Source organism: Balaenoptera ricei, chromosome 19 (assembly GCF_028023285.1).
Source record: "Balaenoptera ricei isolate mBalRic1 chromosome 19, mBalRic1.hap2, whole genome shotgun sequence".
In the NCBI taxonomy this organism is placed as follows: domain Eukaryota; kingdom Metazoa; phylum Chordata; class Mammalia; order Artiodactyla; family Balaenopteridae; genus Balaenoptera; species Balaenoptera ricei.
This window is the reverse complement of record NC_082657.1, coordinates 56,795,065-56,812,267: the sequence shown is the minus strand read 5'-3', so window position 1 is coordinate 56,812,267 and position 17,203 is coordinate 56,795,065. Positions and strand designations below refer to the sequence as shown.

Here is a 17,203-nt window from a genome sequence, read left to right as displayed (position 1 = left end):
ATGCTTCTCAAATTATCCATGTGTGTTTTTGTATTTCTAACCCATCTCAGATGAATCTTTTGTAAAATACGATAAAAATGTAATGGGGATGAAGTGTACAGCATGGTGCCTAGTTAATAATACTGTACTGAATACTTGAAAGTTGCTAAGAGAGCAGATCTTAAAAGTTCTCACCATAAGAAAAAGAATTTTGTAACTATGTGTGGTGACAGATGTTAACTAGACTTATTGTGGTGACTCTTCTGTAATATACACAAATATTAAATCATTATGTTGTACACCCTGAAACTAATATAATGTTCTATGTCAATTATACCTTAATAAAAAAAATGCATGAGTTATTAAAAAACAAAATTTAAAGGACATAAAATACAGGCCCCAATTCTTTTCTAAATTTTTTTTTTTTTTTTGGTTGCACTGCCCAGGGATTGAACCTGGGCCACCGCAATGAAAGCGCAGAGTCCCAACCACTGGACCGCCAGGGAGTTCCTGTGGCCCCAATTCTTTTATCATTAGATTCGACGGACATAAAATTATTCTGTCAAACTGCTACAAGAGTTTCTAATTCTTACTCTCCGTGTGTACTTATATTATCATGGCCAGGTGACAATTCACAGCCCATCATCAGCCTGCAGGTGACGTCTCAGGAGGCTGATATCTATCTGTCTGTCAGGAATATAGTGAAAATTGGCCGTTAGTCCTTACCCATCTTAGACGCTAAGAGTCACTCAGACCTGCTGTGAAACTGTCTTGCTTCACAGCCTGCTGTCATTTGCAGTTACTTCCTTCTTTCATTTCTTTCTATTTTTAAAAATTTTTTATTGAAGTATAGTTGATTTACAATATTAGTTTCAGGAGTACAACATAGTGATTCAATATTTTTATAAGACTTTTTTTTTTTTTTTTTGGCCTCGCCATGGGGCATGCAGGATCTTAGTTCCCCGACCAGGGATCTTACCCTCGCTCCCTGCATTGGAAGCACGGAGTCTTAACCACTGGACCACCAGGGAAGTTCCCCCTTCTTTCATTACTTGGATACTTGCCATCCCTTTCTCATTTAGAAACCTCACAAACTTGTCTTATTTTCCCTCTTCTTGTCTTCACTTCCCCCTCCCCTATTCCCCAATTAAATCTCTACATCCCTTCAGTTTTTGTTGCATCCTGTTTCACATTTCTTTCCTCCAGTAAATACCCTAATTTTCCCAATACCTACCAACACATTTTCTCTGTATTTTCCCTTTTTTATCTAGAATTTTCTCACCTTGCACATCATTTCTATCTTCTCTGCCACATATAACTGAGAATTCAGTGAACTGAACAGAATGAGTTAATGAATTAAAAAAAAAAAAAAAAACTAAGCCAAAGGGTTAATAACCAATAGTTTTGTTTCTAAAGTTAGTCCATATATATCAGGAAGTAAATCAACTCTTCTGTTTCCTTTCTTATTTTAATTAAAGTATAGGGGCTTCCCTGGTGGCGCAGTGGTTGAGAATCTGCCTGCCAATGCAGGGGACACGGGTTCGAGCCCTGGTCTGGGAAGATCCCACATGCCGCGGAGCAACTAGGCCCGTGAGCCACAACTACTGAGCCTGCGTGTCTGGAGGCTTGTGTCTTGTGCTCCGCAACAAGAGGCCGCGACAGTGAGAGGCCCGCGCACCGCGATGAAGAGTGGCCCCCACTTGCCGCAACTGGAGAAAGCCCTCGCACAGAAACGACGACCCAACACAGCCATAAAATAAATTAAATAAATAAATAAGTAAGCAAATATGGTTAAGAAAAATATATTAAAGTATAGTTGATGTACAATGCTATATAAGTTACAGGTGTACAATATAGTGACTCAAAATTTTTAAAGGTTATACTCCATTTATAGTTATTATAAAATACTGGCTATATTCCCTGTGTTGTACAATATATCCTTATAGCTTATTTTATGCATAACAGTTTGTACCTCTTAATCTCCTACCCTGATATTGCCCCTCTCCCTCTTCTTTTCTGTTTTCAATCTCCACCCCAGGAAGATATAGAGTCATATGTAAATTTATTGGAAGTCACAAAATCCTTGTTTTTATTATTATTATGTGATGTCAATTTACAAACTCTCTCCTAGAAACTGCCGTAGTCTTAAAACATCACTTTGAGAATTTCATAACACTCTTTGAAAAAACTAGAAATAATGGGGAGTATTGTAAGATTGGGCCTCCAGTGTTCAGATATAAATATCCATGCCTGTCACATTCTTCCCCAGTTTTCTGTTTCTAGGGCAAAACATTCCCCCCCTCTGCCCCTGTTCTCTCATTTGTAAAAAGAAGAGGTTAAATAAGGTGATTTGAGGGCTTCCCCACCCCTGAGCACTTCTGGGCTAAACTGCTGAAACACACCAAAAGGTTACGGCAGAGACTCAGCTCCGGAGACACATTCTGTTGAGTCCTAGAGGATAAAGTCCAGCCAACTCAATCAGTTTCATAGGATTTATAATATGCCTTCTGTGGGCGATGCAGTGCAAGTTCATTTTCCCTCCAATCACCTACCCTCTGGGCAAGCATTTATTTTCTGTTCTATTAAACTTAAACACAAGTGAAACAAAATCAGTTTTTCTTTCTCTGGACAACACTGAAAAGGTTTTATAAGAAAAAAGTTGTTGGCTAATAAAGAAGCTGGTATGATTCAAAGTTTTACATCCATGAAAGAGGTCTACGACTTTTAAAAAAGTGTAACAGAGCAAAGTCCTCTGCTGGTTATATACTATCCTCTTCTAACTGGCTTCCAATTGCTGGAAAAGTCCGGTGTGTCTAAATGTCATAACAAACAACCCAGATAATCAGTCCTGGTCCTCCTCCTCACGGTAGACGTTACTGAACGGGATTTGATATAACAGTGACAGAGAAGACATCTAAGTGACTTTTCCTCCCCGGGGATGCAAAAGCTTGTCTCCAGTAAAAGCAAGGAAACCTACTCAAATAGGATGCAAGAGAATGTAATGCTCAAGGAGTCAAGCTTTACAGAAACTCCAGGGAAATTCACGGGCATTACTCACACAGTTTCAAATGATTCATGTCACCTCTAACTGGGTAGCTCTCAAGAGCAGAGGGGCGTGGGCTCAGCACTGCATTTGCCCACTGAGGCCCAACTAATGATGTCTGCTCCTGTGGGGAGCCTGTTTTACAGATGCCCCCTCCTTTTTTTGTCTTCGTGAGCTCCTAAAAACCACACCAAAAAAGGATCTTTAGGGCAGAGGAATTTCAGGGCAGTGACACTAGTCAGTATGTTACTACGATGGTGGATACATGTTGTTATGCATCTGTCCAAACCCACAAAATATACACCAAGAGTGAACCCTAAGGTAAACTATGGACCCTGGGGGATGGTGTGTCAATGGAGCATCATCAGTTGTAACAAAGGCTCCCCCTGGTGGGCGATGCTGAGCATGGCGGAGGCGACACATATTCTGGTTTTTTTTTTTCTTTTTTGACTATTAAAAAATATATATTTATTAAAATATATTTCTTTTTAAATTCTCAAAGCTTCAGACCATCTTTCATCTAGCCCATGAGGTACTTGAGTGTAGACATTACAGTATACAGCAGTGATTTTTCTCTCCCTGGGTCTATTCTTTCCTTTTCTTTAAAGTGAAAAGGTTCAAATATCTGAAGAGCCCCACCTAACTCTACTAGTGCAATGCTTTGGTTTGACTGCTTATTGCATCTTCAGTCATTACCCACTGTGGCTTACTCAGTATTTTAAATGGATTAGTCATGTTTCCCTACCAGATCATTATGGGTGAGCAGTAAGTAATAAATAAAGAACATTTGTATTGAATATTATTCAATGCAGTTCTTGGTTTTGCATAGAAGGAGGATCAGGAGAAGAGGGGGGCATTAAGGCCATGAAGAGCTCCCTGACACCTAAAGTCATTAAAGTATCATCTTCCTGCAGGCAGTGCTCTCTGATGGGAGGAGCTCACTCTATTTGAAGGATAGGTCAAAGCCTTGCTAACAGTCCTGCTTCTCTGCCTTTAGCCTGCTATCACTCTCCCCCCAAGAAAGGGGAACAGGTCCCAGCAGATGCTGCCATCATCATGAAACCTGCCCCCCGGGTTCTGGTCTCTCCATCCACCCTCCGGTCACAGCAGCCTTCTTAAGGCACAGAAAGACTATGCCTGGGCCCTCTGCAGCCTGGCTGAGGAGCTGCAGTGGCCTCTGAACTCCAGGGAGCAAGTGCTGGCTTCAGCTCAAAGTTTCCAGGAGCTGGGAATGCTGTGAGAACAGCCAACAGAAGAAAAAGGAGACGTGGGGCTGGAAGCTCAATGTCTGGAAGAAGGGGCCCCAGCTCTCTCCAGCGCCCAGAGCCTGCACAGCTGTCACCAGCTAAGTCATGCTGAGATGTGGATAGGCTAGGTAGTAGCCCACACCTGAGCCCAGGACCATGCCAAAGAAAATGTAGGACATAACAGCCAGCATCATGAAGTAGCCGATGACCACCCGAGCGACATGAAGTAGATGCTGGCCGAAGGGACACAAGAACCACCTGAGGTGGGTTCTGCTGACTGCGGGGGACTCTGAGCTTGAAGAATTCCGGCCCGTCTCTCCGATGAGCTGCTGGCTGGTGGAGATGGACAGGCGCGTCAGGGCCTGGTGGAGCAGCCTGGCTTTGCCAACCTTGATGCCGTCATACAACACAGCCAGGAGCAAGACGACCAGCCCCGAAAGGGCCACGCCTGCAGGACTGTGGACACTCCAGAAATCAAAGAGAAGCGGAAGTAGGTAGGAGGTATATGGGGAACCTCTATCCTCCTCTCAGTTTTGCTGTGAACCTTAAACTGCTCTAAAAAAGACAGTCTATTTTTAAAATACTTTCTGGTCCCAGTCAACTTTATGAAATATAAACGTGCAGGTAATATTTCCATCAACAGATGGCATCCTCTCACGACAAGGCCTGCTTTTTGGTGGATGGGAATGCAAGAACCCGTCTATCTCCCAGTTCCTGCCACCTAAGAATTCCATCTACACAGGAGAAAAGCGTTTACACACATGTATGGCACGTGACCAGGTGTCCCAGAGGGAGGTCCGAGGAGATCCCGAGGCACACGGTGGGATATGAACTAGGTGCCACCGGCCAACCTCTAGGTAAGCTCCCCTTGCACAGCACCTCAACCTACATAGGCTAACTAATCCTTGCAATGCTCCTCCTACAAGACCGAGCAAAGTCAGGGAGCAGTGAGCAGAGGAAAACACGAGAAAACACAGGTATGGTGCTGTGTGTCCCATCTGGGAACTGCCATCAGCAGGACACTGGTTCACTCAGAGCAGGAGGTGCCAAAGAAAAAGTAGAAATGGGGACCAGAGCCGCAGTCCTCTATTATTCTAAGAATCACACTTTATCATAAGAATAGCATTCTCATTAAGGTTCAATACTGTTTCTTTCCCTTCATTATTTCCTTGTATTTCCTCTATTCATTTCTCTTTGCCTCCAATTCTTTTTACCCAGACAGATTATGGTTTTTACTTATTTACCATCAACACTTTTTTCCTCATATAGATCCTGGAATGACTCATACTTCTAATGGATTTTAAGAGTAGCTCCCCAACCTGCTTCCCAGAAGCTTCTGAAGACCTTTTAGAGAAAAGCAGGTCCTAGACCAATTATGTCAGGTTCAAGACAACGTATATTTTAAAAGTTTCCAGCTTATTCTGATGTATTCCCTCCTGCCTGGAAGAGTCTCTCCACCTCCCACTTCCTTGATTAGTGGAAAGAAGACTTAATCCTTCACTGACTTCAGGTCTCTACTTCAGTAACACCTCCAAAGAGCGGCCCAGGTACCTTGTTATCTAAAATAACAACCCCTGGGCTTCCCTGGTGGCACAATGGTTAAGAATCCGCCTGCCAACGCAGGGGACACGGGTTCGAGCCCTGGTCTGGGAAGATCCCACATGCAGTGGAACAACTAAGCCCGTGCGCCACAACTACTGAGCCTGGGCTCTAGAGCCCACGAGCCACAACTACTGAGCCCGCGTGCCATAACTGCTGAAGCCCGCACGCCTAGAGCCCGTGCTCCACAACAAGAGAAGCCACAGCAATGAGAAGCCCCTGCTTCGCAACGAAGAGCAGGCCCTGCTCCCCGCAGCTAGAGAGAGCCTGTGCGTAGCAACTAAGACCCAAAGCAGCCAAAAACAAATTTAAAAAATAGATAAATAAATAAAATAAAATAAAATAAAATAACATCCCCACTCCCCTCCCTGCTTTATTTTATTCCTAGAATTTACCACCATCTAATAGACGGCATTTGTTTAATGTTTACATCCATGAAAATAGGGACTTTGTTTTGTTCACTGCTCTACCTCCACACCCCATAAAGTGTCCAGTACTGAATGCGCACTTGAAAAATATCATGCGCTTGATAACAGCACGCAGCCAGGTGGGGGAACCAATGGATTTTAACGCTGCAATGATCAGTTACTGTTTTCACTTGGCTCCGAGACCAAATGAGCACAAGCGTTCAGAAGTGGCGTCATTCACCAGCTAAGCGTCTGTACGCCCCCCTGCACAGCATCGCTGGTTGCTCTGCACTGAGGGGAAGGTGCTGCTTTCCCCCGGCATCCGAGCCAGGGTGTGCTGCAGTCAGCAATTCAAGAATTGAACGTTCAAATAGTCCACTGTCCAGAGGCCCCTGATGCAATCACCTGCCTTTGTGCTGAGGCCTAAATGTAAACTGGCCGTGGGGAGGCCTGTCGTCTGTGAATGTGCCTAACTGCCTGGCACTCCATACCGCCCTGCTTCGCCGCCTTCCCCTCACCGTCACTGGTGCCCTGCATGGGAATTAGGAGCTACAGAGTGATGGAAAAGTGCGAAGGTTAGGCAAGGTTTCCAGAAAATGACAGGCTTACTGTCCAGGTGTCAGCCCGCCAAACCAGCCCCCGGTAATGAAGCCGAAGCAGAGCCACTTCACCATAGGGGATGCAGAGGCCACAGTCCTAACCGTCCCTGACCACCTCCGCGCTCCCCGATCACACAACACGTGAGGATTCACAAAAATGTTTTCCATCTTCCTCCTCTTATCACATCATCCACTCTGAAGATGAAGTACAGCGTTTCATATTTAGATCTGCTCTGAGTAACCACATCCAATGACATCAATATCTGGAAGAAATACGAAAACACAAAGTATATGCCTTCCAGTCTGTGATCTGAACAAAATAGAAATTTACCTTAGGGAAGGTGATGTTTTCTGAAAAGAGAACGTGGAAAGTGTGAATTACACCTCAAACAGGAACAGCTCAAGGAAACTGTGTAGACTGTGAGCCAGTGTTGGGGGCGGGGCGGGGGGGTGGAGCGGACAGGGAGGGAGGGAGGTGGTATCCACAAAATATCACAGGAACAGTGGGTGTACACGACCACGGGTGACATTAATTAGTCCTGGCAGAAACGCAGTAATTGCCAGAGGGAAAGCTGTAAAGTGAGACCAAACCCATAAAAATGGTGACTCTGTTTTGCACAGCTAGTCCCTTCACTGCCCGGGCACAGCCTTCAGCACTGGGCATGGATTTAGAAACTGGATCTCAACCAGCTGGTGGTCCCCATCCTTGAGGAACTGACCAACTGTCACTTCTAACCATGGTCTTAATGTTAGTAAAATGAAATGTTACCAGTCATTTCTAGGAATTTGGGTTTTAACCCCCTCATCTGAAGCCTCTAGATAAAGTACCCTTTATGTTCCACAATAAATCTTTGTCCCAACCTGCTGAAAGCCTGTTCCTCCCTCTACTGTCCCCATTGTGGTAAACGGTACGATTTCCTACCCAGCTGCTTAAGCCTAAAATTTAGGAGCCTGACTAATACATACAGAAGGAATGATAGTTACAGAGCATACGCGGATGCTAAAACTAGAGAAAGAAAGTTGACGGGAATGCAGTATTTACATAATCTCAAAGTCTCGCCCCATTAATTACACGTTAATTACAAAGAGAAAGGGAGTGGATTAACCTGGCGGACATCATCTCTAACCATGTGATCAAACCAACACTACTGATGTTGGGACAAACTGCCGACACGGGCCCCTGATACAATGCACCGAGGAGGGTGTGGCATCGCTCATGCGCTGTTCTTGCCAAAAATGCGTAACCTCAATCGAATTGTAAGAAATCAAACAAACCCAAGTCGAGGGACCATGCAAAAGAATGTGGACTTCACCTTGAGGGAAATGGAGACACTCATGAGGAGTTTCTTAAAAGTCTTTTCATTTTGAAATAATTTTAAACTCACAAAAAAGTTTTTAAGAATTGTAGGGTTCCTGTATACCCTTCATGAAGCATACCTACTGTTAATGAATTACATAGTCTTTAAAAAAATTATTTTTAAAATTAAAAAAATTTTTTAATTAAAAAATTTTTATTAAAGTATAGTTGATTTACAATGCTGTGTTAGCTTCAGGTATACAGCAAAGTGTTTCAGTTATACATACACATACATCTATTTTTTTCAGATTCTTTTCCCTTACAGGTCATTGAAAAATATTGAGTAGAGTTCCCTGTGTACTACAGTAGGTCCTTGTTGGTTATCTATTTTATATATAGTAGTGTATATATGTTAATCCCAAACTCCTAATTTATCCCCCCTCCTTTCCCCTTTGGTAACCATAAGTTTGTTTTCTATGCCTATGGGTCTATTTCTGTTTTGTAAATAAGTTCATTTGTATATATATATTTTTTAAGATTCCACACATAAGCAACATCATTTGATCTTTGTCTTTCTCTGGTTACTTCACTTAGTATGTAACCTATATAATCTTAGTACAATGATCAAAACTAAGAAATAAAGACTGGTCAATACTATTCAATAAACTATAGACTTAATTCAAATTTAACCAGTTTTCCCCCTAATGTCCTTTCTCCATTCTGGGACCCAATCCAGGGTTCCAAACTGCATTTAGTTGTTGTATCCCTAACCTGTGACAGTTCCTCAATCTTTCTTCATCTTTAAAGACCTGACACTTTGGTGAGCACTGGTCAATTATTCTGTACAATGTCCCTGAACTTGGATTTAATTTCTTATGATTAGACTGAGGCTGGGCATTTCTGGCAGGGATACTACAAAAGTGATGCTGTGCCCGTCACATCAGGGAAAACATGATGTCAATATGCTATTAACCTTGGGCATGTTATTAACCATGCGTCAATGTGCTGACCTTAACCTTGGCCACTTGGTTAGGTGCTGTTAGGTTTCTCCACTCTGAGATACTATTTTTCCCTGTGTAATTAATAACTATGTCAGAAGAGGTAATGTGAGAATATGCAAATATCCTTTTTCTCTTCAAACTCTTGTCCACTAATTTTAGTCTCCATTATTACTGTGGTGTTCAACGGATGATTTCCTTTTCTCTTATTCCTTCTTCTACATTTATTAACTGAAATTCTTCTGTAAGAAAGAACTGTTTCTTCTCCACCATTTATTTATTTATCCATCCATCCATTTATTCATCCATAGACACATAGGTATTTCTTTATTCTATGGATTATAATCCAACATTGTTAGTATTCATTTTCTTGCTCAAATCATTCCAGCTTTGGCCGTCGGGACTTCTTTCAGGCCAAGTCTGTGCTCTTTCTGAAAGCCTCTATCTTCTTTTGGGCACCTCTTTACTTTACTTTCTGGCACAAATGCTCCAGGCACATAGTATATTCTTCCTGCCCCAGCGCCTGAATCAGCCACATCCCCAAAGACACTGGAGTTTCGAACATTATCTAATTACATTCTAGAAACATCATTCTGGTGGCAGCTCTGGGAGACTGATGGACCAGCAGAGATCCTGCCACAACTCAGGAATTATGGAAGCTAGAGCACGAGTGCCGACGATGGTAACGAAGAGACAGCTTCCAGGAGGGTAAGGGAGGGGGTGGCGCCCTGAGGACTCCCCCATTTCTCCTGAAGAGTCTGGTAATGAAGGACAACCTGCCTGAGGGCAGAGGGAGCTGGACCTGACTGGGTGTGGGGTGGCCGTGTAGCTGGCCGTCGGATGTCCAGGCCTGGGGCTCAGAAGAGAGGGGGTGGCAGCACCTTTGTTGCTGATTTGATGAGATTGTTGTGGGGAGAGTACAGGGAGAAGACAGAAGCTTGTGCCACATCACATTTAGGGACAGACGAGGAGAGAACCAGAAAAGGAGACTGTGGGGGAAATGGGACAAAGGTGTCACAGAGGCCTGGAGAGCCTGAGCGTCAAGAAAATGCCCTAGAGTGATAAACACAGACAGGTCGAGTACGAGAAGCACTTAAAAGTTTGAACTTGAATAAGTCAGAAAGAGAAAGACAAATACCATATGATATGACTTATATGTGGAATCTAAAATATGACACAAATGAACTTCTCTATGAAACAGAAACAGACTCACAGACATAGAGAACAGACTTGTGGTTGCCAAGGGGGAGGGAACTGGGGGAGGGATGGATTGGGAATTTGGGGTTAGCAGATGTTAGCTTTTATATATAGAATGAATAACAACAAGGTCCTACTGTACAGCACAGGGACTATACTTAATATCCTATGATAAACCATAATGGGAAAGAATATTTAAAAAAAGAATGTATATATATATATATATATATATACACATATATATAACTGAATCACTTTGCTGTATGGCAGAAATTAACACAAAATTGTAAATCAACTCGACTTCATTAAAAAATTTTTTTTCACTTGATTTGGCCATTATATTTAGGAATTTTTGAACGAACAGTTTTAATGGAGTGAGAAGACACGAGTCTACGGGCAGAGTGAAGCAGGAGGTGAGACCGAGGACGAGATACACAGACTCTTCCTTCAAGAATCAGTGTCCATCAACAGATGAATGGATAAAGAAGATGTGGCACATATATACAATGGAATATTACTCAGACAGAAAAAGAAACGAAATTGAGTTATTTGTAGTGAGGTGGATGGACCTAGAGTCTGTCATACAGAGTGAAGTAAGTCAGAAAGAGAAAAACAAATACCGTATGCTACTACATATATATGGAATCTAAGAAAAAAAAAAAAAAAGGTCATGAAGAACCTAGGGGTAAGACGTGAATAAAGACACAGACCTACTAGAGAACGACTTGAGGACACGGGGAGGGGGAAGGGTAAGCTGGGACAAAGTGAGAGAGTGGCATGGACATATATACACTACCAAACGTAAAAATAGATAGCTAGTGGGAAGCAGCCGCATAGCACAGGGAGATCAGCTCGGTGCTTTGTGACCACCTAGAGGGGTGGGATAGGGAGGGTGGGAGGGAGGGAGACACAAGAGGGAAGAGATATGGGAACATATGTATATGTGTAACTGATTCACTTTGTTATAAAGCAGAAACTAACACACCATTGTAAAGCAATTATACTCCAATAAAGATGTTAAAAAAAAATGATTGGAGCAAAGTCAAGGAAGTCGTGCACTTGTTAGAAGAGGATGCAGAGTATGTTTGCTTTTAACGGACGCATTCATTCAACATTTGCACATCTCCTAAGTGCCGGTTGCTGGAAAGGACTTAACCATACTTGCATGCTCGGGGAAAAGAAGCCAGAAAGGACGGGAAAAAAAAAATTTTTTTTAAGGAGAAGGAAGAGGATACACAACAGACCATCCAAGAAGAAAGAGATGAATACGGGGGGCGGGGGGGGGGGGGCGGGGGGGCGGGGAGAGCAGGTGAGGGAGCCAGGGAGAATCAGCCTTGACTGCCAGCCTCTGCTCTCTGGAAGACCGGCATGCGAATCACCACATGACATTTAAACTGCATTAAAGATGATCGCCAGCGTGAGAGGTTTTATGTCCAAATTTTAAAAACTCAAATACTCTAGATCACGGTCGACACACTACAACCCACAGCCTGTTTTTGTATGGCCCTTGAGCTAAAAATGGTTTTTATGTTTTAAAAGGTTGTTGTTAAAAATAAGAACAAACAAAGAAGAGTATGTGACAGAGACCACATATGGACTGGAAAGCCTAAAATATTTCTGACCCTTTAGAGAAAAAGTTTGCCAAACCCTGCTCTAAATATTTTTACCATGGCAAACGTACAACATTTAGAAATCCAGCCTAACAAAACAGTAATAATATGCAAAATAGTAATAACTTTGAGAAACCACTTGCAAAAGGGACCAGGCAATGGTAATAAACCTGAGGGGAAAAAAAATAATCAGATACACACTGCCAGGGTCTTGATATGATAATCCAGTCTTCCTGGACAGTAATCTGGTTTCATATAATAAGAACAAATTTGTTTCTATCTTCAGAAACAGATATGCCTGGGACATAGTCCCCACAGTGGGTTTACCCACAAAAAAATACAAAGAAAAAACAACCAAGAGTTTTTTTTTTTCCTAATTTGTTTATAGTGACTATTCAGAAGAAAAAAATAACTGCAAATTAAAATGTCAAAGAGGAATGATGAAGCAAATTATATGGAGCAGCAACGTGATGTCATAACAAATAGCTATTAAAAATGATTATGGGCATTACACTGAGATATAAGAGGGACACAACTTGACTTCAAATGAAAAGATGAACCAGAAATAATACGTACATATAGACTACAACTGTAACAATATATTAAGTACCCTGTTCAGAACCAGAACTTAGGGTGACATAAATAATTGAACCCCCATGTGGTTTTCCATAAAACTTTTTGTATAAGAAATTCTTAAAATTTAAATCTAGTTCTTGTACATTTGAAAGTAAAGCAGTCAATAAAATTTACCTTTTAAAAGACAAGGTTTGAAAATGCATATTAAAATTTTAGGATGAGTTCAAAGACAGAATCATAAGGCAGCAACTTGTGAAGCAAAAAATTCTTCTAGGATGAAACAAGTCTGATTCCTTGTCTGGTCACACCCTGACTTTTTGGAAATAAAAGAAAGACATTCATGCCTCAACCTGTCAAATAGTTCCAGATGTTCTCCTCAGGTATGGTTTTTCAGATGCTGTTTAAAAGAGGCTCCTCCTATAACCTTAAGACCCCATGGAGGGCTTCCCTGGTGGCGCAGTGGTTAAGAATCCACCTGCCAATGCAGAGGACACGGGTTTGAGCCCTGGTCTGGGAAGATCCCACATGCCGCAGAGCAACTAAGCCTGTGCGTCACAACTACTGAGCCTGCGCTCTAGAGCCCATGAGCCACAACTACTGAGCTCGTGTGCCACAACTACTGAAGCCTGCGCACCTAGAGACCGTGCTCCGCAACAAGAGAAGCACTGCAATGAGAAGCCCACGCACCGCAACGAAGAGTAGCCCCTGCCCACTGCAACTAGAGAAAGTCCATGTGCCGCAACGAAGACCCAACACAGCCAAAAATAAATAAATAAATAAATTTATATATATATATACAAAAAAGAGCCCATGGAAATAACCATCTCAAGAGTAAGCCCTTTTGATCTGGGGGGCATTCTTACAAGTCTTCTCTAATTAAAAACTGGTGGACCTGGTTCTTCTTTGCTGCAGTACACACATGGCACTGAATACTACAGAAATTTCATACTGCAGAAGTAGGTCCATATTTCTACTCACTTTCTATTCCCTCTTCCCAATGTAAAGAGTTAGAAGGAAGGTTTATGTCTTTTCAAAGGCAAGGTGGAACTCCTGAACAAATTCAAAGGAGAAGTAAGAATTTATATGAATTTATTCTTGTCTTTGTATTCATCCTTTCAAAGGAGTTCAAACCAAAGCGTTAAGTGACGGTTAAGAAGCTCTTTTCTTCTTTTTAAAAAAGGAGATAGTGGGAGTAGGAAAACAAAACCAAAACCAAAAATCAACTACAGCCTGAAACACACCCCCTTTCAGTTTTCTTTAATAAATGAGAGGCAGCTCAGGATGAGTTTCACTTCAGCATCTCACAATGATCTTTCTGCTTCTGGCGCCTTCTTAATTTATAATCTACTGTTATAAACTTCTCTAAACAACCTGAAGCTGAAAATGCCTTCCAAAATGCTGTCAAGGGAATGAATGCTTCTCTATTAATTCTTTAGTCATGTTGAGACAAAAGCTGTCTCACTGGAGCTACTACTTTTGAATAAAGAATTTGGCCCCTTCTCCCAGGTTTCTTGGCACCAGAAATGGACTTTGTTGAGCTTGACTGTGCCATCTGAAACGGTACAAAATTAAAGACTCTCTTCTGGGTTAAAATCTGTTCTAAGATGGTTTCTTCTGTCCCTCTCCCCCAGTCCCCAGTACACATTCAGCTATACAGTAAAACGCCACAGCCAAAAGTTCCATCTTATTTGGAAGCAGTGTATACGGCATCCTGAACTCTGATCTTCTACTTCTTCATCAGTACTTAGACTGCAGTCAACTCAAGTCTCTTACCTACAGACTTCCCACTAATGGATTTAGTGCCTCTGGCCCTAGAGATAAGACGTGTTAAAAGCACCCAGTCCATCTGTCTGTTCTACTTCTCCCCACTGAATAAAAGTCAGTGGAGCACTGACACATGGTACACTGAAGGTACACGCCATACACTACAGAGAAGCCTGTAGGAGACAGTGATCATTTGGCAGAATTGGGAAAATGTTACAAAGGACGGGATACCGGGTCCTGAAGGATGAACAGGAATTCCTCTGCCAGTAAAAAGCAGGAGGTCAAGAGAGGCAGAGGTGAGAAACACACACATTCACAGGTAAGGGTCACACTCCATAGAGTTTTCAAGAACTACAAAAGAGTGTAATTAAGGGGTTTATAGAGCAATGCTACCCTGAATAGGACACATCGAAGACAGATTGTTATCTTCCCCACTTTTCTTAAGCAGCTGGCCTCAAAACCTGTTAGCTCTTCCCTCTCCCTCAGCCTAATTCCCACATCCAATTAGCAGTCGATTGCTTCTTCCTCTAATCCCGACCTCGGCCACTACTACTGACATGGGTGCCGGGACAGCGCCACGGGGTGCTGACCTGAATCAGTAAGCAACTCTGGTCCCCCTCTCGGTCCTGTGAACAAACAACCACCAAATTACCTTCTTAAAGCAGAGCTCTGTTTCTATCACTAGTACTACTGGTGAAAGACGGAATAAAAATCTAAGAGATATGGGGATATATGTACATGTATAACTGATTCACTTTGTTATAAAGCAGAAACTAACACACCATTGTAAAGCAATTATACTCCAGTAAAGATGTTAAAAAAAAAAGAAAAATCTAAGCGAACTAGCCTGGCACTCGGGAATACCGTCCTGACCTGCCCGTCCACCAGCACTTGCCCCCATCCCTAGCCAAGGCCCCAGTCCAGCCCGGGGAAGTATACTTACTACCCTGGGCGCATACAAGTCCCCGCACTCACACCTTTGTTCACCTGAACCCTTCTCCTTGCCCCCCTCTTCCCCTACCCGCCCACCCACCTACCTCCAACTCCTCCCCGAGGCCGTGTTCAATTCTGTTTACGAAACCTCATGGGATCACGCAAGAGGTCTTTCCTCCTCGGAACTCCTATGGCTAGAAGTGTCTATGCAATTAAAATAGCCTTGGTTCTACACTTTGTGCCTTCACAACTAAGCTGTAAACTCTGAGGACAGATCCTGTACTCCACAGAGTCTTTTACAGCTATCCTTATACTCACAGTAAATGATGACAAGCATTGTTCACTGAGGATACTGAGGAAGTGAACCTGGGCTCTCCTGGGTCTTTCCCTTGTCTCACCAACAAGTCCCATTGCTAATCTCCCTGCTACAGCCACTTCACTCCAACTCCACGGACCAACCCTAGCCCAGGGCACCCTCATTTCCTGTCGGAACCATTGCAGTACCCTCCTAAATGACTCCCATCAATGCCTAATCTAAAGCCTTACAATAAAACCTAAACTCTCTTGCATGGAATAACCTATGTCAGAAAAAATTCTGAGCTCCCTTTCCCACACCCACCACCTCCCCAGCCAGCTCCCAATACACAGCCCCTCTGGGAGATGTTCCAGCGAAAGTTTAATCTTATTGGGGAGCAGTGCATGTGCCAACCTGAACTCAGGACTACGAGGCCCTGCTAGCCCTCTAGTCTGGTTTCCTGCCACGCTCCCTGCCGCTCATCATCTCCTCACGCTGCTGTTCTCCGCCTCCCTGGCTGTGCCCATCTGATTTTGTCCCCGGAGCGCAGCACTTCTGTTCCCTGTGCCCTGCCCCTCTGCCCCCAGCTCTGCTCACACTGAACCCCCTCCTCCACCTCCTCTTCCTCCTCCAGATCTCAGGTTAAGCGGCACTTCCTCAGAGCGGTGCTCCTCTCACCCAGTCCACGGCGGCAACCACGTCCATCCCTCACGTCTCTCTGTAATGAGGCCTCTTCATTGTCTGCCTCCCCAGCCGGAGTCCACGGATGCTCGAGCCTTGAAAGCCCAGAGCACGGCAGCGCCACACATAAACGCTCAAGAAAAGTTTAATGAATGAACGAGCATTTAGGAAACCTTGGCTGAGGATCTATGTTCTCTACTTAAAAACAGTTGTTTCTGGAATCCACCTGCCAATGCAGGGGACATGTGTTCGAGCCCTGGTCCGGGAAGATACCACATGCCGTGGAGCAACTAAGCCCGTGCGCCACAACTGCTGAGCCTGCGCTCTAGAGCCCGCGAGCCACAACTACTAAGCCTGCGTGCCTAGAGCCTACGCTCCGCAACAAGAGAAGCCATGGCAATGAGAAGCCTGTGCACCGCAACAAAGACTACCCCCCAACTCACCGCAACTAGAGAAAGCCCACGTGCAGCAACGAAGACCAAACGCAGCCAAAAATAAATAAATAAATCTATCAAAAAAAAGTTGTTTCTGTACATGTGATTAATTGTGGTTACTAACATAGTAGCGAATGATCAGATGAGTCATTTAAGTATACTCTTTATTTTATTTTTAACATCTTTATTGGAGTATAATTGCTTTACAATGTTGTGTTAGTTTCTGCTGTATAACAAAATGAATCAGCTATACATATACATATATCCCCATATCCCCTCCCTCTTGAGCCTCCCTCCCACCCATCTAGGTGGTCACAAAGCACCGAGCTGATCTCCCTGTGCTATGCAGCTGCTTCCCACTAGCTATCTATTTTACATTTGGTCGTGTATATATGTCCGTGCCACTCTCTCACTTTGTCACAGCTTACCCTTCCCCCTCCCCGTGTCCTCAAGTCCATTCTCTATGTCTGCATCTTTATTCCTGTCCTGTCACTAGGTTCATCAGAACCATTTTTTCTTAGATTCCATACATATGTGTTAGCAT

General features: G+C 43.3%; 2 protein-coding genes across 8 annotated transcripts in view; both read right to left on the bottom strand.

Annotated features, from left to right (window-relative positions):
• Positions 1-17,203, bottom strand: part of GAN (gigaxonin) — an 80,900-nt gene that overhangs the window by 54,980 nt on the left and 8,717 nt on the right. The gene's annotated exons all lie outside the window — the stretch shown is intronic.
• Positions 4,368-16,249, bottom strand: LOC132353869 (protein SLC31A2-like). The gene is made up of 2 exons (XM_059905367.1): positions 16,223-16,249; positions 4,368-4,790 (listed from the first exon to the last, which is right to left on the bottom strand). Exons 1-2 carry the CDS (start codon positions 16,247-16,249, stop codon positions 4,368-4,370), a joined length of 450 nt encoding a protein of 149 aa, XP_059761350.1.

Bases quoted from the DNA above. Each gene is read 5' to 3' on its own strand.
- LOC132353869 (XM_059905367.1), bottom strand. From the start codon at position 16,249: ATGGACGTGGTTGCCGCCGTGGACTGG. The intron at 4,791-16,222 runs GTGAGAGGAGCA...AACTGAGAGGAG, and splicing joins TGGTTGCCGCCGTGGACTGG to GATAGAGGTTCCCCATATAC.